This window comes from Monopterus albus, unplaced genomic scaffold (assembly GCF_001952655.1).
Source record: "Monopterus albus unplaced genomic scaffold, M_albus_1.0 scaffold197.1, whole genome shotgun sequence".
Lineage (NCBI taxonomy): Eukaryota > Metazoa > Chordata > Actinopteri > Synbranchiformes > Synbranchidae > Monopterus > Monopterus albus.
In genome coordinates, this window is record NW_018128077.1 from 752953 (window position 1) to 775897 (window position 22945).

The 22945-nt window shown below is 41.3% G+C and overlaps 1 protein-coding gene across 1 annotated transcript in view; it reads right to left on the bottom strand.

The window, feature by feature from the left end:
- The window catches only part of lamb2l (laminin, beta 2-like), a 47773-nt gene that overhangs the window by 17907 nt on the left and 6921 nt on the right, over positions 1–22945 (bottom strand). The window contains 13 exon segments of the mRNA XM_020617934.1: positions 779–935; positions 1136–1215; positions 2074–2186; positions 2351–2530; positions 3084–3272; positions 3658–3778; positions 3951–4153; positions 4714–4777; positions 6440–6628; positions 6934–7007; positions 7353–7488; positions 11187–11356; positions 17592–17671. Of these exon segments, the coding sequence (XP_020473590.1) occupies positions 779–935; positions 1136–1215; positions 2074–2186; positions 2351–2530; positions 3084–3272; positions 3658–3778; positions 3951–4153; positions 4714–4777; positions 6440–6628; positions 6934–7007; positions 7353–7488; positions 11187–11356; positions 17592–17649 (1734 nt within the window). The 5' untranslated portion in view covers positions 17650–17671.

Below are 22945 nucleotides of genomic sequence, written 5' to 3' on the forward strand. Positions count from 1 at the left end.
CTTCAGTACAGGGATGATAATGAAGCTTCTCCAAGGTGAAACACCTCTGCATCTAAAGTCAGCAGCCAAAACCAAGCGCACCCTTTCAAAAACAACCTTGTTGGAATCAGAACAACATGAAAGCTCCTTTACAATCATAACATTATCCAAGTTTGGATGTTTGGCCTGGAACTGTATAGTCTGCATAAGATACAAGATATAGACAGTGGTGTTGAGATGTGTGTCTGTGACCTTTCTGTTTACTGTACTTCCTGAGGAAAACATTTGGGTCATACAGGTCATTTCCCAAAGATATGGTCTAGGAACATTTTCCCTGGACACCAGAGTGACAGTATAGTGTATACAGTACATTGACATAGCAAAAAAAGATTGAATGTAAAAATCAACTAGGTGATACTAGGTGAAAAAAACTAGCTTGACATTTTGGGGAATATGCTTGTTCATTTTAATGCCAGGCATTAGATGAGATAATCAAAATACGAGTATAAAGATTATAGAAATGAGAAAACCTGGCTCAATCCAAAGCTAAAAAAGCAACTTCTAAAGTTCACTAGTAACAAATTATTATTTGTTTGTTTCTGCCATCTGTTAATCAGCAAAAAACGGTAAAACAAACTGTGGCTTTACAGGGAGTTGAGGTTTTGGATACAGTCCATAAACTGACACAGACAGTGGACAGTACACGCTGTTCACTGTCTCAACAGAATCCACATCAACACAGCTACTTCCACTGCAAGTCTGTTATCAGCCTAAGTTATGACCTGAAGCATGAGCTCACCGGCAGGGCAGGATCAGTGGGGGAGTGTCCAGTGGCATCTTCAGCTTCGTATTTGTAGTAGTCCAGCGGCGCACAGAAATACCCAGGCTGCACCTCTGAACACTGTCGACCAATCAGATGCATCCTGCAATCACACTGGCCATTCTGCATCATGCACCTAAAGTAAGAGGGAATGATAGACTTTAAATGTCACTTCTAACTCCTCTTCATCATTTCCCTTCTTTGTGGTTTCCACTCAGGAACAGACTAATGTACTCACAACCTCACTTAAAGGTTGGACAATTTGGACTTAAGTGAAAGTCTGTGGAAAGACTTGCAAAGTATAAAACACCTCTTTCTCAAGAATAAAATCTGTACCTGTTGTTGAGGGCTCCACCAAAGTCACAGTCACACGGTCTGCAGCCGGCCAGGTCGTTGCTGAGCCCCCAGTACTCAGGCTATAGAAATGGAAATAAACCTGAAATCTGTGATTTACAGTAACATGTATAGTGTGTAGTTTCTACACCATGCCTCAAGCTCTGTTGACCTTCTATATAATACAATGCTGTGCAAATGTTTAGGCACTTTAGATGTTTAGATTCTTTTCTGCAGGGTCTTTCAGCAGCATGACAGCAAGCCCAAACATACAGCCACAGCCATAAAGAGCAAGGTGGCCTGTAACAGATGGTCTGGCCCCCACAGAGCCCTGATCTCAACATCATAAAGTCAGTCTGGGACTACAGGAAGATACAGGAGACACTGAGACAGCCTAAATCCACAGATGAACTGTGGCAAGTACCTTAAAAATATGCACAAGTGTACCAAAGAGACCTGGTACTGTTTTAAGGATGCTCACACCAATATTGATTTGATTTATTTTATTTTTCTCTTGACTGTTAAAGGAATCATTCTTGAATGATCACTTTTGAATGGTGACTCTTCCTGACTTTAATTTTAGTGTCTAAAACTTTTGCACAGTTCTGGATGTCCCCTTGTCAGTGCCAAAATATTTGCTACCACTGGCTGATGAAAATACTTTGCCAGTGTGACAAGGTGTGCAACAAGTAATAAAATAATTAAACACATTACATGGTATTAAAATGCACCTACAGTAAATAACCTAATTTTGTCCATTCAGTTTTTGTATATAAAAGATGGACAACATGTCACCTCTTCCCTCTACTGTGTAAGTCAGAATATCGTGAATATGGCGGCTGCCATCTTAGCATTTTGCAACCAGATTTTGTTCTTTTGATTAAATTCCACAATTAACTTCACTATCAACGCATTTTAAAAGGAGAACAGCTGTTACTAACCAGACACTGGTTGCAGTATCGACCAGTGACGTATCTTTTGCAGGAGCAGTCCCCACTAATCTGATCACAAGGAGTGTCCGTCATAATGATGCCACGTGGGTCACAGTTGCAAGCTGATGGAGAAACACACATGGTAAGATAATGGCTGACATACTGCAGTGTTTACCGGTCCTTCATGCAGATTATGTGGTTTTATGCACCAAAAAACTAGAAATCAATTTTTATCCCAGTTCAAACACAAATCATTTCAGTGGCAGACAAACACACACATACGTACGCTGACAACCCAGTGGGTCGTTCTGGCTAAGTCCGTAGTAACTCTCCTTGCAGGTGTCACAGCGCATCCCTTTGACATTGGCTTTGCAGCGACACTGTCCTGTAATCATTCCCATGGCCGGGTCGGTGTGACTGTCACACACTCCTCCCTCCAAAGATCCCACCGGGTCACAGTCACAGGCTGGACATCAGAGGTCCGACGGAGAATGTGAGTAAGGAGGCAGAACTTAGAAATGGCCACAATGAAACTGAAGGTTTGTACAGTATGTTTAAAAACTCCACTTGATAAATAACAATTTATCAAGGACATTTTCAGGTGCACTCAGTTTATCATTACAGTCCGTGTTACTGGTTGAGGTGTTTACTTTATAAGAGTCGTACTGTATATTAAGCTCTTGTGACCTTAAAACTGAATAAATCATCCAGTGGACTGAATCTCAAGAATCAGTTAGATAATTTGTTTGACAGTTTCAAGGATTTCCAGAATTTTCTCACTTTCCTGACAAAAATGAACGAAACAAGGCAGATCACTGCAGGAGGGCAATGTCACAACATAGGAACAATTTCTGAGACAAGTGCACTGACACAGGAAACAAAAGAACTTCCCAACCCACTGTTTTAGTGAAAATATATGTTCTACACTCATTACTGGATCTAAAGATGCCATTTCCTGCAGTGCCAAAGTGAACAATACCGTAGCTAGAAACATTTTGTTCAACAAACAAATGACTCACCAACACAAACCCGTGGGTCCCTAATACCTCTATTAGGGTCTTGATAGTAGAAGGGTTTACACATCTCACAGTTACGTCCCATGGTATTGTGCACACAGTCGTCACACACTCCCCCGCTGATGTTGCCCGTGGCCAAATATACCGCCATGTCAAAGTGACACTGGTTCGAGTGGCCGTTACAGTTACACTCTGGAGAAAAAGGGAAAAAACAAATACAGACTAATTAGATGCACATAAACATTACTTTGACGCTAAGAGGTCACCAAAATTTGCTCACACATAAGAGTCGGGGTGACCTCCAATAATCACATCAGTGCCTCTCATTTAACATTTTAAAATGATGAGACACTTGAATGAGCCCAGGAGTTTACTACAGCTTGTCAGGAGGACACTGCTCTTCTACAGCAGGCAACATTTTACACAATACTATACTGAACTTCAAATCGTAATAAATATCACCTCAGAGAAATATTTATGCTGTCTTAATTGAGATTTCCAAGGCAGTTGAAGTTGAATTTACATTTCAGGAGAGACTTCAGCAGCTGTTGGTGTGTTTAAGATGTGTGTGTTTCACCTCTGCAGGTGTGTGGGTTCTCCAGCTCCGCTGGTCTCCAGGGCAGGTCGCTGTGGAAATCCCGGCAGCGTTCGCAGTTCAGGCCCTCGGTGTTATGTTTGCATACACAACGACCGTGGATCTGGCCAGTCAGAGAGGGCACATGAAACAGTGTACTGAACAAATCAGACAAGCTCAAATTTCTAATATTTGTTAAAGCTCTTTTTGTCTTTTATGCAACAAGATCGTTTTCTGTTTAGTCCCACAGTACATAGTATGGAGATGACTGCAGATTATATAGTCCATTAACTCACCATGCCATTTTCCCGGGTATCGACTCCTGGCACTGGGGCGCATTCTGAAGCATGTCCATAACAGAAGCAGCTCCCTCTGACGACCAGCTCGTAGAGGGCATAGTAATATTTCTGTAGGACGTCAGAGCGTCGGTCCAGCAGGTCGTCTCCCAGAGTATTAAGCTTGGTTAAGTTGATACGCAAGTTCGTGATGCGCAGAAGTTCTGTAAAGGAGAAACTCGGACTGGTTTGAGCCGTGTATTAACTCACCTTCTGACAAAGCTAAAATGTCACAGACTAGGCGGTGAACTTATTGTAAAAAGGCAAAAAAAGTAATACAGCCTATTTTACACAAAAACAAGTACTGTAGTTAATACTTGTGTGAAACAGTTTTTTGTTTGTTATTTCAGCTTACTGCATTATATTAACCAAATGTCTAAACTTAGCATTTCTAATATCTTTACTGAAGAGAATATTCCGGTAAAGCCCCATTGTAATCACAACATCTTGATTAGCAACTACAATTTATTGACATATTTCATATCAGTAACTGTAACTAATTACATATATTTTGTAATTTAGTTAGAGTAATTAGTTACTCCTGAATACTGACTACAATGTAAACAAAATGGTTAATGAAAAATTGTGAAGAATGAAAAAACTGTTCAGTATTTGGGATTCAGATGGCAGAGAGAAGGTACTCATCCAAAATGAATATCAGTGTCTAGAGGTTTAATATTTACTGTACAGTGTTAGTGCGCCCTATATCCAAGTCTTGACTGACCTTGAATGTCCAAGCTGTAGGGGTCTTTCACATGAATGGCAGGATCCAAAACTTTAAAAATAACCTTGAATAGAGAAGAGAATTTTTCAGCTGAAGAAATTCAGAGACAAGTGCCGTTACATTCTGAGATTAAAAGATGTTAAATCCAGATAAAACAAGAGATGCTGAGCAACAACAGGCATATTATGTGAAAATCTGATCTCACCTGGGAAAACAATATTAGAGTTAAAAAAGTCAATGAATCAAAGTCACATTTGACTTCAAATCAGTTATGTTAGAAGCTTACTTAGATATTTACATTTCTTTTTGTTTCATGGTGAGATCAAGTCCTCTTCATGTACATGTATAAGATGTGTGTCTTCAGTAGCAGCATTAAAACAGTTCAGCTGTAATGCTGAAGAAATACCTGAAAAGCTGTGATAAAACCTCACATGGTCAGCCAACTCCACTGCTCTGATAAACAAAAAGGCCCTATAGAGGTGCGACTTCCTAAGAAGGCTCGAGAAAGTCAAAATGTATGCAGAGCTGTTTAAGGCCTTTTATCCCTGCTCTATTGAGAGCGTTTTAACATACGGCATCATAGCATGGTATGCAAACTGCACAGAAGCTGAAAAGAAAAGCCAATAAGAAAAGCCTCCAGAGAGTCAGAAGTACATCCCAGGATATCACTGGACTGCCCCTGCCCGCACCGGATGACATCTTCAGAACACGCTGCCTCCGGAAAGCTAGCAGTATTCTGAGAGAGGCAACTCACCCCACTCATCAGCTCTTTTCGCTGTTACCATGTGGTAGGTGTTACAAGGCCTTTTGAGCCTGCACCTCTAGGCTGAAAAACTGCTTTTTCCCCAGAGCAGTCATAGAACTGAATTCTAATAAATACTCCCCCCTTTCTATTGCCACCACTTGCATCAGTATAGTCTCAGGACTGAACTATTAGCTACTCATCTACACATCACAACAGTCATGTGGCCATCATGCGTGAGGACCCTGAATAGCTGGCAATTTTACATTTCAGTTGTGCAAATTATATATTCAGTTGTTCAAATGTTCATATTTTATATTTTACACCATGTGCATTTACCTTGGGTCATAAAGGCCAATACTGTATCTATACAGGGCCTGACATGAAGTGCGGTGGAGTGTATATTGTACGGGGACTGTGTGCATGTGTACGGAGTGCTTGTGTATATGTGTGTGTGTCTACGTTAACGGTGTTTCAGGTCTGCACAGCACATCTTGTCATACTTTCTCCTGGTGCAATGACAATAAAGCCTTCTGATTCTAAAAGTAAAGGTGAAATATAGAGTTGATTTTTTATTTCAACACTTATGAACCAGCTGTATGTCGCCCTGAATGGAATCAACTAAAACCACTTGCTGTAATGTCTTTCATTATATCTGCACAGGGTGTGTCTTTTTCATATTGTACAGTGTCAGTCAAGCCCCTATGATAGGGCTGTTTTCTTAGATTAGGTCTTTTCATCAGTCAACATGGGTTTTGTGTCCCCTTTGTGTCAATGTCAATGTGACTGGGACCAAAGCCAGAGGAGATTGATAGTTTCTACACTAGGGAACAGTTTTAAAAAAGAGGAACATTCAGAGGGAGAGAAAAGGAAACAATGGGTTAAACAGGGAGGAAAAGGGGAGAAATATATGAGAAACTGATGGGATGCTGAGAGATTTATCTTTCAACAAACACTTCTACCAGTATTATTTCAAGCTTTTACCTCTCCATTAGTCGAGGGTTCGATGTCAGAGTAACGTTCCTCGCAGATGATGTCGCTGATGTGGTGCAGACCACTGGCGGGGATGCCAGGGAAGGTTTTGGTACAGTTTGAGGCAAAGTAGCGGTAGGGGCGCCATGTGCGTCCAAAATCAGCTGAGCGTTCGATGATCATAGCTGCAGGTCGGAACGTCTGAGGATGTAAAAAAATAAAAAACAATCGATACGAACATAAAATTCAGGTCACATCAGTCATTAAGTTATGGACTAAATGAGAAAAATGCAGTCACACCTGAGATGAAGTGATACAATGACTGATTTATCTGTTTTCTTTAGTAACAGTAGGATGGCGGCTTCGTGCCTGGTGGAATGCAGCTGTCAATCACGTACCTGGACAAGTACGCAGCCTGACATGCTTCAGCGCATACAACATTTCAAACAGAGCTCTGCAAAGACACATACATACTGGCAACCACACAGAGAAAAAACTATGCATACCTTGAACCTCATAATGAGATGTGTGAAGTGGAATTCAGCCTCCAGGTTCAGTCTGATGCTGACAGTCTCTTTTCCTGTGGGAGATAACAGCACAATTCCAGTCTTCTTTCCTGATGTTCCCTGAAGATACTTGACTGAGTGACTGTAAGAGACCTTTTCCACCTTTTTTAGATTTTTGTCCCCCTCCCCCACAATAAATATAAGCCCTCCATTATTAACCCATTGAGGTCCTGGATTTAGCTACAGTATAAAGCTCCTGGACCATCAGGATTTATCTCTCAAAAACACAACAAGAACAACAAACATATTCCCCACACACATATACTCCCATACATGAAAGAAGACAGAGGCATCCAGGACAGTGAACACACTGACAGTGTTCTGCTGTACTGTTATTAGGTAAACACATGCACACACACCATTGACAGACTGCCACCAGGTGTTGTCTCCCCTGTTGTCTGTGGGGTAGATCACATTTTCGATGCGGTGACTGTTTCTGTGGTGGTCAGGGTCATAGCGATGCTGGGAGTTACACGTGAAACACTTATCTGACTCCTGTTGAGGTAGAAGACACATGTTTTATATGTGATGCTGAAGGGAAAACTAAAAAATCTGAGTTGTGATAAATGTAAAGGTGAAATATACAGATTTTTTTTTATTTCAACTCTTCTCTATTTGTACCATAAGATCACAAAATAATGAACCAGCTGGATGCTACCCTTAATGGAATCAATTCAAACCACTTGCTGTAAATCTTTACACACACTTTTAGTGTGTGCTGTGAAGTGGATCAATCAATAACAACAATATTGTGCAATGTCAAGCCCCTATGAGAGAGCCACGCCCCTATATGAGGTCTTTTCATTTATCAAGTTAAATTAACGTGGGTTTTGTGCCCCTGTGTGTCGATGACAGTTTGACTGGGACTAAAGCCAGAGAGGACTGACTGTTTCTACAGTGGGAAAAGGGTTTAAAAAAGATAATTCAGAGGGAGAGAAAAGGAAACAATGGGTTAAACAGGGAGGAAAAGAGGAGAAACGAGAGGAAATAAAACATTGGGAGAGATTGAGACAGGAGAGAGGGTCAGGCTCTGAGTGTGTGCCAAGCACACTTTTAATATTTTTGTGGCCAGGCTTATCTGGCACACCTGTAGCGCACACAGAAACAGATGGGAAAGAATTCATTATCATACACTAGATTGGTTTCTTACAGGTAGTGACGGTCATGGACAATCACATTCAATAGCTTCATCCTCTTTAAACACAGGGCTCCTCCTGTCATCACCCTCTGACAGTCTGGGAATGCTAATATGCTAACAGTGACAATATCAGCATGCTGATGTTTAGCAAGTAGTGTTAGCATGCTAACATTTACTTATTGGCATAAAGTACGGCTGGAACTTATGGGAATGTCATTCATTTAGCAGGTATCTGGTCATAAACTAAAGGACCGAGTAATAAGAATTTGGGCCAGATAATTGTGCTAGATGAAACATCAGAGGATCACCAGAGCTATTTCCGTTCATACTCAGGGGACCTCAAACATAGCGCTAATTGGTGACTGTCAGTGATGGGAGATAATGCAGAGGGAGAGGTGTATGAGCTTAAAGGCTGAGAGCATGGGAAAGATACAGTACAGAATTGTGGGGACCAAGGCCAAGAGCAAGAGTTTGGATAAAAAGGTGTTCTTGAAAAATTATAAAGGAAGGTTAGAGAAAGGAATTGCAGAAGTGTGAGAAGTAAGTATGCAGCAGAGAGGGGTCCGAAACAGCACAGCCGGGGTGAAGCACAAAGGAAGGGGCCAGCAGAGAATGAGGGAGATACTGAGAAAGGGGGCCATGAAGAGGTTGGCAGAGAGGGGGAAGAGGGCTGAACACAGAGATGAGGGTAAGCTGGCACAGAAAAACAGCAGATTCCAGGGCAGTTTCTCTTAATTACTAGGTTGTCGTTAGGGGCGATTAAGTCTGCAACAACAACATGGCCTTGAAGGAACTTGGCGGAGAACTGAAAAGCAGTGGCTGAAGTGTGCTGGAAGTGATGTGTGTAGATGTATGCGGATGTGCGTGACCACACACCAACACATCCATTTGTCTATGTGTATGTATGAGTGTTTTTTTTACGTGTGCCTGCCTTTTTCAGTATCCCTCCCTAATCCCAGCACAAATCTGCTCACACCCTCATCTCAGAGCCGAGCTGCTGAAAAGACGTTCCTTCCTGCACAACAACCCCTCCATCCTAATGCATCGTTACAGAGCCTTACTATAGTCGCTGCAGCTTCACAGACTTTATCAAATCCATGAGCAAGCTTTTAAATGTTTTTAGAGCAGGTGTAGCAAAAAACAGCCTACTTAACCAAGAACCATTTCACTTTTGTTTACAAAGTTTAGGTTTATAGCTTTAATGTTTACATGAATCCTATTCATCTTCTCTTTCAAGGACTCTGTGAGTCTTCAGATAGTGCATGGTGCAAGCTCGTGTGGCTGTAAGACCCTCCCTTCCTCCAATGAGCTCTTATTTATCTCCCATTAGTCAAGCCTGCTCAGGTCAACTATAAGGCTTTCTGCTCCAACAATACCCAGCTGATCTGGATTAGAAGTCATTCTTTGTCACACTATGATCGACATTATGTTCCCCTTTCCACCTCGGTGTTTGGCATTTACATTTCTACATCTTCTCCCATTCTTTTGACAGAAGCTTATCTAGACTAATTTGGGTTTAAGGGCCAAAGCAGCACCATGTCAAAGGACTTCAACAACGCAACTGGCTTGATAGCAGTTAAGCTAGCAATAGTTCAGCACTGGATTTACTGTATGAAATGACAGGTTGTCGCCATATCCTGCTCCTTAGATGGCCTCTCGCCAATCAAAGAATGTCGACCACGCCCACCTGGAAGTTGACACTGTTGAATATTCCGACCCTGAGATAATGGGAGTGCAGGCACGTACATGCAGGAGGACAGAAATGCAGTGTACTTGGTGAATGTCAACATGATGGTAAATATGTCAGGAGTCATGTCATGTCATGTCGAGTTGAGGGAGAAACTGTAACCATGTTTTGTCCCACACATACAGCTGTGGAAAACGAGTGTATAAAGTAAAGTTGCTGCGTGTAACTACAGCAACTAGTTGTATCTGTTTATTTTACAAAACTTTACCTAATTTGGACATATGCAAGAAGTGTGCTCTTACTTTTGGGACCACAGGTGCCGGAGCACTCTTCACAGCTCTGAGGTCTGTGTGACCTGATTTCACTGAGTTATGACTCTGTGGAACGATGTCTGTGATAAACTGTGCTGGTGATTATATTCTCTGTTCATGCACAGAGATCTGTACTTTTATCTGTTTACATGCCTAGTGTGAGCAGGGCTTAGGAATGACAAATATATGAATTAAATAAGACTGGTATTGAAAACAAACCAAAATCTGAAAGCAAAATAGTTGTTCTGTGTTGTGTGACCAGCCTGTAAATCGTGTTGTGATCATGGGCATCAGCAATCAAGGAGATGACAAACAAAGACAAAAGTGAGAAGTCAAAGAGGGAACAAGTTAAAACAGCGAGGTCAAGACAGTGAGAGAAATATGATGATGAAGGAAGTGTGGCTGACTGATGGTAAATGGTAAATGGGCTGTATTTTATATAGCGCTTTCTCACAGTGTGTTGCACTGGCCAAAGCGCTTTACAGAAGATCATACACCATTCACCCATTGACACACAACATTCTCACACTGATGACGACAGGCTGATGTGTCTACAGTACACCTGGTGCCTGATACTGAAACGCTGCAGTCCTGGGAGGCCTTGCTCATGGAAACCACGATACAAACAGACAGACGAACAAATGAAGATGGAAGAACGAAGACTGAGGGATGAGTGCATAAGAGAGAATAAACACACGATGAGATTTTTCTTTTGTATTGGCTACAGGGTGTTGTGAATTTGCGGGGAGGAGCTGGGTGCTGAGAGAACAGGAAGGTGGGGGAGTGAAGTCGAGGGAACAGAAGAAACTTTTAGAAGCAGTGTTGTCACAGCAGTGACAGAAAATGTCAGCTGTGGAATAAGCATATGTGAATGACACAAGGTTTACAAAAAGCTTTGCATGATTAGTTTTCCATTAGCTGGAAGGAATGGATGGAAAATCCTAATCACAAATCAGCTGCTCCCATTTTTATAGGAGCACAAAGTTGGATGCTTTGAATGAACATGTAGCAGAAACCTTTCATCACTTTCATGGTGCATTTGAATGTGTGTACTTACCTGCAGATGACTAACAATGCAGTAGTGCTCTGGTCCTCTCAGACCGCATGTGGATGTGGCAGTAAGATTGACAGCCCGTCCAATCAGAAGGTTTCCTGTCGCAGGATAGCAGCTTCCCTCCGTGCACATATGAGTGCCTGATGGGAGCTCCTGTCCAAGGACACTGAGAGCTGCAAATGGAAGGGGGGAGGGTAGAAACAAAGAAGAAAGCCAATATATTGATGATAATGGTCCCAACATTACATTGAAGTACACCCTGTGAGAATAGCTCCTCTTAATAATTTAAGCAATGAGTAACAACACTGAATCCAGTTTGCTTGATTCAAGGATTTCAGATTTCATGAGAACGTGAAGTATAATGAAAAGTATATTATCAGTTGTCAACTGATAATTATATCTTTGCTCAGTTTGAAGTTGACTGCAAAGTAGAATCAGAATCAGAATCAGCTTTACTGGCCAGGTGTGTTGGACACACGAGGAATTTGCTTCCGGTGCCGCGGCTCTCAGTGTATATGTACAATGTTCTTCCATCAGGCAATGAGTAAACAATTGAACAAGATAAGGCTGACAGAACAAGAAAGTAAAAAATGTGCAAACAAGAAACAGGAATGTGCCTTAGGAAAATAAAAATAAAAATAAAGTACTTATAAATATAGAAATATATACAGTATCCACACTGTTTAGATGGAGTTTTCCAGATATATACAGATGATTGTTAGGGTGTACAGGTCCTCCATGGAGGGCAGGCTGGCACTGATGTCTGTGCAGATTCTCAGTCATCCAGATCATAGTAAGCTGAAAAAACTTAGAAAAATCAACTGGACTAGGTTTTTTTTGAGGTTGAAGATGTTTCACCTCTCATCCAAAAGGCTTTATCAGTTCAAAAACCTAGTCCAGTTGATTTTTCTAAGTTTTTTTCGGCGGGCACTGGTGATTTTTTCTGCAGTCCTGACTGTCCGCTGATATGCTCAGCTCCTGGTTGTTGCACCCACACCACAGGGCCACCTGTTTAACCTTCCATCTGGAGGCCAACTCGTCACTGTCTCGGATGAGACTGATGACCGTTGTGTCATCTGCGAACTTTAGGAGTTTAACAGACGGGATCCTCTGAGGGGCAGTCGTTGGTGTAGATCAAGTCATTGCTGGGTCCAAGGTGAGGTGGATGAGGGATGTGGAGTTCTGCTTCTCAAACCTACAGTAAAACACATTCAGGTCATCTGCCAGTTGATGGACTTCCACAGCAGCAGGGGATGGTTTCCTCTAGCCAGTAATGTTTTTCAGGCTTCCCCACACAGACGAAGGGTTGCTGGCTGAAAACTGGTTTTTCAGCTTTTCGGAGTAGCTCGTCTTTGCTACTCTGATCTCCTTTGTCAATGTGTTCCTGATCTGCCTGTACAGGATCCTGTTCCCACTTCTGTAGGCCTCCTCTTTGGCATGACAGAGCTGAGTTTCACTGTGAACCAGGGCTTTTTGTTGTTGTATGTGCAGAAGGTCTTGGTGGGTACACACACATCCTCACAAAAGTAGTAAGCACAGCTGTGGCAGACTGTGGATTCTCACTGTTCTCAGTATACTTAGTACCCCTTTACTTTGGTCTTCCAAAGACCTCGTTGTTAATTTTAAATTTAAAAATACAGTGTTTCCTACAGTGAAACTACATTATTAAATGTATGGTCAGGGACCACCTGCAATGCCTTTGCAGACCACTAGGGGGCTCAATGATCATTGGTTGACCCCTGATAGACAGCATACTGCATGTATATTTTCATTAAAAAAAAATCTATATAGCCTGTAGAAACTATAAATGTATGCAACTTATGGTGAACAACTGGTTTAACACAGCATAGCAGACAAATCAGAAGATGAAAGTATCTGAGTTAAAGCATATTTACCTGTTCACTCATCATCTACAGTATAAACTTAAATCTTAATCTTCCTCATAGCATGTCTGGCCACAAAGAAGCATGGTGGATTATGAATAGAAATAATAAGACTGTTGGTGTGGTAAAATGTTTTAGACAATGCCTGACATCCCATGAATAATGAAACCTTAACATATGTCAGTGTCTAAGAAGGAGCACATTCATAAAATATTATCTGCTCCTGTTCCGTCAAACCTGCCCCCTCACCCATCTGCATCACAGATTCTAAGCAGAGTAAAGACAGACAATGAGATAAATTATGTTAAAGCAAAACTGAGAAATGAACAAAAAAACTCTGTAGCTGGACCGAGTTTAGAAAAACAAAAACAAGAGGCTCAAAAAGCAGTTCAGTACTGATCAAGACAGAGTAGAGACGGTTCAGGCACGACAGACTGTTCCTGACATGACAAAAAGACCACCAGACCCTATGATATACAGAATCTGAATTAACATAAAGCCAGCCTGTTTATATGGACCGCCTACATGAAACGTGCCTAAAACACAAGACTCCAGTGACGAGAGATGCTAAGACTGATATCAGAGGGCCTTTCATCTTGTTGATCGAGGAAAACAGACAGCAACATGTTGAGACCTGATGGGAAATACACAGGGGGTTTGAGCTGGAATTAAAAGCATCCTCTTTACAAAAGGAGCTGTCTGCATTAAACAGATAAGTCTCTAATGGTGTAGAGCTCTAAACACTCATTTCCTGTATATACCAGTGTTGTGACTACAACATTTGTGGTGTCAGGAAAACAATGTCACGGTTGTAATTCATGCATGCAGCACATGATGCATATGAAAATGGACAACATGACAGCTCCCAGGAGTGAAGCCACGACAACTAGATCGTCGCCAGTTGCTGGTTGCATTATAGTCAAAATCCACACCTCCTCCATGTTAGTGGATGGGACATGAGCCAAACTAAAAATTCAGTTCATGTACAAATGGAATATATCACAAAAGCAAGATGGCAGCACCCATATTCACAAAATGTAGGCTTCACTTTTACATAATGGCAGGAAATGGTGATGTGTCATCCATCTTTATATACAGCACAGTCTATGGTTGTCTCACTGTGCACTGCTGACAAGGGGATCGTGTCAGTTTTATTTTTCATAACTAAATCTGTTTGGTGTCAGCTAGTATAGTCGGTCTAGTAAGTTTAATTGACTGCTTTGGACCATTACTGCAAAAGAATAGCAGATGGCAGGGTGGTGCAGTGGATGGCACTGTTCCCTTATAGCAAGAAGGTTCTGGGCTGTGGTTTTTCTGTGCCTTCAAGTTGGGTTGAATAACAGCTCTAAACTGCCCATAGGTTTAATAATGCTTGTCTGTCTAGATACTGTATGTCAGGCCTGTGACAGACTGGTGACCTTAAAACCAAATACAAAAAAAAATGTACTACATAATTAAATAGTAGCTGTAAGTTAATTAATATCCAATCTTTGTAATGAATACCGAAAGATTTTCTGTGACTAGAAAGAGCTACAGCTCCTCCTGTCCTTCTACACACACGGGAGTAGTGTATGTAAGTATAAATACTGTCTCCAGCTCAGGTAAAAGATTTAACAGGGTCAGATTTTCTGAATTCCTGTGAAGCATTAACGATGCCTGGCTTACATAGTTAACAATTGTACTGGAACTCTGCCAGGAAATACAATCAGCCTCATAGTACAGAGGGACAACAGTAAAGAGAGACTTTCTATAGGCAGGTGCACACATGTACAGTGTGCACATGTAGAATCGCACATGGGTTAGAAGACAAGCCTGTGGGCTATAGATAAAGATCAGTCACACCCAGACCAAACATACAACACAAAGCAATGCTGCACCAGGCTGTAATGTACAGATACAAGGCCGGCACAAAAAAGAACGGCATGAAAGAACGCAGTGTGTCTTACTATGGTAAATTAAAGGATGCATAAATTAAAGCTGAAAATAACACTGGATACACACCCTCCTCCAACTCAATCAGCCCCTTCCTTACAGAAACAGAGCAACTGTTTCACCTGACCTCACTTTACAGGTATGACATTGCACAATGGGTTCACTCACTGGTCAAATAACCTGCTGCATGAGGCACTGAGTATGTCTTATCGCCTTGAACATTGGCTTTGGATTGCAGCAGACAAGGAGAAACCCAATCCAGATGCAATCGAGTCCTCAGATGTCACTGTGGTTCAGCTTGATTTGTGATCCCTTGCAGCACTGCTATTTCATAGATTTAGGTTCTTTTCACTTCTGCTGGCTACAGATATAAGTGATTACATGCCAAGTTACTGGCACTGTGCAAAGATTTATATCTCTTATAAGAATAACAACAGAGATGGGACCACTGTTATAAAACAATGTGAAATATTACAACTTTATCTGAAAATATTTCACCTTTTCTAGTATTTTCTTGTCTTCATTTTCAACACCTTATGACTTTACTCTAAAAGTATTTCATTTATCATAAAATGTTTCGGCATCCAGTGCCCCTGTTTTTCCATCTCATTTTAGTATGTGATTTGATTTTTGCCACTACATAATGTAAATATAGAAAAGTTAACAAACTGAAAAATGAATAATATATACCCCAATAATAAGTAAATCCAATCAATGTTTCTCATCCCATGTTATTTTAAGATTAAAAACTTTTATAGGGGTCGAGAAATTTGGCAAAACAGCAAAAGCCACACAACATGAAATCATGTCAGTGAACAAAACTAGCATCCAGCAGGTCACTTCAATCATTCTGTTTGAATTTGAGCTGTATTTCCAAATTTATTCTTATTTTTAAGCAGCATCTCACTTCAGCCCTCATGTTTTGATCCACCCTGGTTTCTTAGACGCACAGTTTATCAGTGTGTTACTGTACATATTTAAAGCCAGTAGAGAGAGAGTGATAGAGGCAACATCCAGATGTGTTACGACATCCTCTCTCGTCAGTCTGTCTAGGCACATACTTCTCATTATAGTCATAAATTACCCTCGGTTTTAATTATTGACTGAGGCTGTGTTTAGAAATACACCACACATGCGTGGAATGTTCCAGAGCCAAACAGCTTTCTCCCCTCTGTCAGACTGCTGAAGCAGAAAAGAAAGGCGTTTATGTCGATAATTACAAAGCAAAGCCATTGTCTCGGCTCCCGCTCACATGCAACACATGGCTCTGGCACATGACAATAGTGCTCACCCCCTTCTCTGTGTGGCCTGCAGGAAACATATCCTTGACTTGGTTTTCACCTGCCCTGACTAGCATGGAGAACATCAGAATGTGTACGTGCACACTGGATTACTGCAGTGCTGCATGCACCAACATACTGAGGTCATTAAGTTTGTGTTTGCGACTGTATTAACATTTGTTATAATATGTCTGCACAATATATATTTGTGTGCCTGTGTCCTGTATTTAGAGTGTGTTTGTGGGATATTATTAAAATACATTTTACAAAAAGCTAAAAAAATGTAGCATAAACTTTACTGCCAAGTATTATCAAAAATACAAGGAATACTGACTGTCAAACAGAAAGCAGGGCCAAGATGCATAAGCGTGAACTGAAGTAAAGTCAGCTATACAGACAATGTTTGACACCAGCTGCTCTGCTAGTGTGTGATTACAGAAACACATGAGAATGAAAAACACTACACACGTGCACACAAAGCAAACAAACAAAGGGGAGGAGTCACAGGTAAACACACCCTGGAGCTTCCAATTTCATGCATCTAGCACTATGACAGGAATGCAGTGACAGGGAGTGAATGTTTTTCATTAGAGAAAACATTCCAAGATGCAAACAATGCCAAGGCACACTTGACTTCTGCACATATACGCTCAACATTTACGCAGGCTGGAGACTAGAGGGGATGAGACCTGTGTATTTGCCTTCTTACTAAAGGCTAATCAGTAAAACAACATTTCTGCTGGAGGTGCAACTGCAGTGCAGGAAACAAAACATGTCAAGGGTTTTCACATGCAGCAGTCAGTGTTGATAACAAGTGGGAAGCTCTGACATCCAAAATTTAGTTTGTCTTGTTTCCATCTTCTGTGACAAGTGATGCTTCTGCACTGCACTTCTAACAGGTCACATGCCATTTAGAACTGTGTGGTAGTTTCTGTTGATAGAGTTGAATTATTGGAATAGGTAGGTGCCATTTCTTCTTTTATATTTCTGACTAATCAGTTAATGTTGCATCAAATACATTATGCCATCTGATAGCTGTCATGGTTCTGTCCCACTGCTTCTGGTCTCATGCTTTTATTTTGACACTACTTCCTGTCCCCAGCTCACTCTGACTCCCGGGAACTTTATCTTATCACCCAAATTGGTTTCACCTGCTTCTCATTATTCACACCTGTTTACAACAGCATATAGGCAGCTTCCCCACACCAAGAAACCCAACACATTTGATACACTGTTCAGTCAGAACAGATGTATTTGTGCCTTTTAGTTCTGTTCCATCTTGTGTTCACACCTGATTTATTACTTCCACTCACCCAGCAAGAGGAGACTCAGATACACAGCCATGATGGTCATCAAGATGCCTGATCGCATGGACTCCAAGCTGTCTCCCTGGCTGCAACAGAAAGACAAAAATCTTTTGAGACGGTGGCATACACATCAATAAAACATATAACATTTCCTTTATAGGAAAACAGCTGACAGAAAAAAAACAGAGGCCACAGTCGTCACAGCGAGCAGTCTCTATTTCACACTAGAGGTACCATTTGTGCTGCCGAGTGAACCGACAACATGTCAACACTCACTTCAATGGGTTTACACCTGTAGTAAATCGGTGACTGCACTCATGCTAATACGACCTTTAGATTTGAAGAATGGCAGTAGCTTTAGCAGCAACACTGCTCAAATGAAATCTGTTTTACTTTACTGCTTTTCTTGATCAGTTTCATATTATAGCATTTATGTCACAGGCAGTGACACTGACAGTACAGAGTAGCATAATATGACTATAAAAAACTGTTTTTTCTTTCTTTATGGGTTGAGGAAATCCTGTTATTTTACACAATAATGCCAGATTTTTCAAACTGAGCGTTTTTTAAACTGTTACAGAGGGAGGTAGAGAGGGGGGACATGAGTGAGGAAAAAACGCAGGGCGACAATGTGGAAACAGAAAAACACAGACATGGGAAATAAGACATGTTCATTTATGTAGTTATGTGGTTAGTGGTGTTGTTTAGTCCAAACAGACCATATAGCATAAAACTGTGTTTGAATCAAGGCTGGTTTGGGGGCTATAGAGTACAGGGCCATCTCTCCATCCATCACGGCGTTTGTGAAATCACAATAGTGCAGCTGAGACAAGACAAAGCCGTAAGCCCATCCTTTATTACTACCATAGCCCTGGTGCTGTGGGGCCTCTCACTGCACAGCCCCCAGTCTGTGTCTGAGTGCAGAGACCGGCGAAGAACTGTGATGCCTCATTGTCAGTGAGCTTTAGAGATGAAGACAGGAATATATACAGAACCCTCCTATCTTTCACTGACTGAGGAGCAAAAGCCCCCCAAAGACATGAAGATGATCAATTATGATCAACAGCTGCAATTATCACAATAAACTAAATAATAAACATGTTTATTACTTGCCTTTTGTCTCATGTTAGCTAGACAGTTAAGAGTTTGCAACCAAGTCACAGACGACCTAGAGAAGTGGTGACGCCATGAGATCACACTTTAATCTAACACCTTCACCATAAGGCCAATCCGCCGAAAACACAGGAGTTTCAGCCAGCGTTGCACTTAAACAATGTATTCTTAGACTAACACAGCATTAACTCATTCTAGTTTCATACTCACACAGCCAGGTCACCTCGCTCTCCTCTGCACTGTGTGGTCAGAAGTCTCTGGAGGCCAGTTTGGAGTGACAGTGTGCATGAGTGCCTAGCTTCCCATATTCCAGTGTGCAAATGTACAGGCCCTGGACCCCGATGTGTATATTTACGCGTGCATGCACTTGTGTGGTGTGTATGCGTAAAGCAAACTCGAAATCACAACTGACGGCAGCAATGAAAAAACAGAGGGAACACAGTGGGCCAATGAGAATGCAGAGTGTGTGCGGGACCCCGGTTCATTCCTGTTCCCCCTACATTTCGCCCTCCCTTGTTCCCTCCGTGAATGGGCAGCTATTCTTATTCTAATTCCTCTGTCACTCTGGACCACTGGCTGAAAGAGAGGAATGGTCTCCAGGCTTTTGGAATGCGCCACCCCTTTCTGAGTGAAGAGCAAACGAGAGAAGAACGGAAGAAGGAAAACTACTGGACAAAAGGCATGATTAAAGAAAGAGAGATGACTGACACTAATAGTGACACAGAGACATTTGGCTTCATTTTGGAAGCATCACCACTGCCTGCTCCACCACATAACACCACCTTCATGGCACTTGGCAACAGGAGCTCAGCTCTGACCAACCCCAATGTGCTCTGTGTAGTAAAAAATAAATGTGCACTCTCCACAGAACTGATCAAGAGCTAGTCATAGGAGACGTTTTCTACACGCTGCAACAGAAACCCCAAATATTTAAGCCAAGTGCTGTACAAACTATCTTTATTGCAATTCAGTGAAAAAATATTTGTACAAAAAGTTTATTTGAGATTTTTCCTGAGACACTCCTATCTACAAGTCCAAATCTATGAGTTTTTATAGAACAGGCTAACATTTTGGAAAACACTTATTTGCTTTCTGATGAAGCATCAGGTGATCAGTTACTAAACTTATAAAAATCAGTGTAACTCTAAAGCTCACTAATAAATGTGTAATATCTTGTTTCTTTAATGTGTACACAATTTTAAAAAGGCAATTCCTCATTTTACAGCACATTATGTGCCTGATTATTTCTTGGCTCTGTACATGACCCCCATAAAACAACAAATTGTCATTTGTACACTTATATATTTGCATGAAATGAATAAATGAGATATAATGTATAAATTACTGAGCTTTAGCAGCGCTGATTTGCTAATTTAGCTACAGTTGGACAGAGCAGACTGGCTCATCCCTCCCATTTCCAGTCACTGTTGTAGCTTCTCTATCGGAAAGAAAATAAGCATATTACCAAAATGTCGACCTGGTTCTTTAAATCAACGAGTCTGTGTTATTGTAATGAATAAACAAAGAAGGAAAATGAGAAAACAGTGCTACAGAACTATATGTACTGAAATTCAGTTTGATTTAAGCAGTGAATTTGTTCCTGCTTTGTGCCTGCCTCTTTTAGTTAGCCTAGAAACAGGAGGTGTAGCAAACAACTGGGCTGAGACTATTCAAAAGGCAGAAGCAGCCCAGTTGCTATGACTATATCAGAAAAGAGAAAGGAGTGGGAACGTGCATATTTATGCCTGTGCATGTAAGATATACTGTATCTGCAGATGTGAGTTATGTGTGTGCATGCATGTAATTCAGGCATTACAAACAAAAGAATGAAAATAAAGAAGCGATCAGATTAACAGCTCTATGCTGGTGTGACCTTTGACCTCTGCTAAAGAGGGAGACAGAGAGGACGGCTGAGGCTCAGCATGTCACACGGCAACCACAGAAGAGACTGGCTAGATGGCTCAGTGCACAAGCTGCAGAATTCAATTATACACAAGTTTTCAGAATCAGCTGTGACACTTTAAAAGTCATTTCATTCACTGCACACTGCTTTTTGTACTTGTTTGGAGTCTATCACAAACCTAAAGAAGCAAAAAGCCAGAGCAATCCCAGGTAGCCAGCGGATCTGGGCCGATTCTGGCTAAGTGTCGGCACACTCGGTTGAATTCCGGCATTGGCTCACCAACACTGAGCCAGATCTGGGCCAGTATAGGTTGCCAGATCTGGGCCAGTATAGGTTGCCAGATTTGGGCCAGTTTCGGTTGAGATATGGCATGTGGGCTGAAATTAAATCATAAAAAATGTGCAAGTAACCACACATGCACACACAGACACACAATAAAACGACATATACCATCTGGCTGTTGTAATTCAGTAAACTTGTAAGAAAAAAGTGCCTGTGACAGCCATATTATATTCTCAAACTTTAGTAGGTTAAACATAAAACTGAAAACTTGCTATAATCACAAAAGCCACTTGATTTAATACAACGAGACTGGCTAGATGGCTCAGTGCACAAGCTGCAGAATTCAATTATACACAAGTTTTCAGAATCAGCTGTGACACTTTAAAAGTCATTTCATTCACTGCACACTGCTTTTTGTACTTGTTTGGAGTCTATCACAAACCTAAAGAAGCAAAAAGCCAGAGCAATTCCAATATGTTAGTGCTCTAATAATCCAGTCTGTTTCTACATAATTAGGATTTTTGTCACTGATCAGTTTGAAGAGTCTGTGGGTCTGTGACAATGTCTTAATAACAAGATCATGGCCAGACTGAAACAAACTTCTGTGTCTGTGAAGGTCACACTTTAATCCACAAACCACTTTTCATCCATTGTCACACAGCAGTACCTGGTTAGCACAGACCTTGAGTAAAGACGCACACGCAATCACTACAACAAGATAAGAAGCAACCTGCAGAAAGTTCAGTGCCACCCTGTTAGCGGCCAAAGCCAAGAAACTAGTCCAAACAATCCAAGGCTCCCATATCCTCCAATGCAATAACATGATAAGCCTGGATCCAAAAGGTGTGTGTGTGTGTGTGTGTGTGTGTGTGTGTGTGTTTGTGTACGCATCAGATGAAGGGCTTCAGACTGAGCTAATGTACACACTGTGCATATGCTGCAGCTTGAAGGGCTGTTGTTAAAGTACTGTAAAACAAGGCTGGGCTGGAATCAGACCGCTCAGATGAGCTGATGTAGGAGGTTTGCTTTTCTTATACAGGCAGATGACTCAATATTAGAGCTGTTGCAACCGCCTGATTCAACCATGTGCACTCCCAGCTTTGCCACTTTATGACACTATTTCACCCATTTATCCCCTGTTGTACTTTTAGATAACTAATTCTAATTACTTTTAGGTATTTAAACTGTTCTGATGTAACAGTTCATGATCTGAGCCAATAGTTTGATCCATTTTAACAACATGTCCAATATGTTTAACTACTTCAAATGTTCATTAACCACTACCTTTAGCATTCTCATTTATCCTGTACCTTCAGCTAGCTATTCTAACTCCTATGCTCAGTTGCTAATTCAATTTCAAGCATTGTGAATCAGAGCAGGTGTTATAGCTGACTCAATACAGCTATGTATTTTTTAACCAAAATGTAGAATTTCATAAAGAATGCAAATGTCAAACAGAGAAACAACACAGTTCACCTCTAGCGAAGAAACAATATACTCTACAGCAAATGTACAAGTCTCACTTCCATGTAGCACTACTACAGGATATACTAAAATGAGAACATAGCAGCTACTACAAATATACAGTACGTGCAGTGTGCAGCAAACAGCAGGTGATGGACACTCAAGTGTCCAAGAAGACAGGGTGCCCGGTTCAATACTAACCTTTGGTCTATGACACAAAACAAGCCACTGCAGTGATACTCCAGTCTTATCTACAGACGAACAGTCGGCCCAGAGCGAGTGCCACCTTGAAGAGATGTTGCATGCATGCCAGTGCTGCTCACTTGAACTAATACTGACTGCTGTATTTTGTAAACTGTTGCTCTGCTAACAATATCTGAGCAATCTGTTTGATACAGATGACATAAATCAGTGCTACTTCCTTTCATTTTTTGGTTGTAATGCATCCACACTTCACCAGCACCAGGGACTGACTCTCCGGCTGTAGGCCTGTCTACCCTATAACAAAAACAGATAGGGTGAGAACTTGTTGTATTCAGCTGAGGGTGGACAGAGTAATTACAGTAAACATGGTACAGGAAACACATAATCAAGCCAA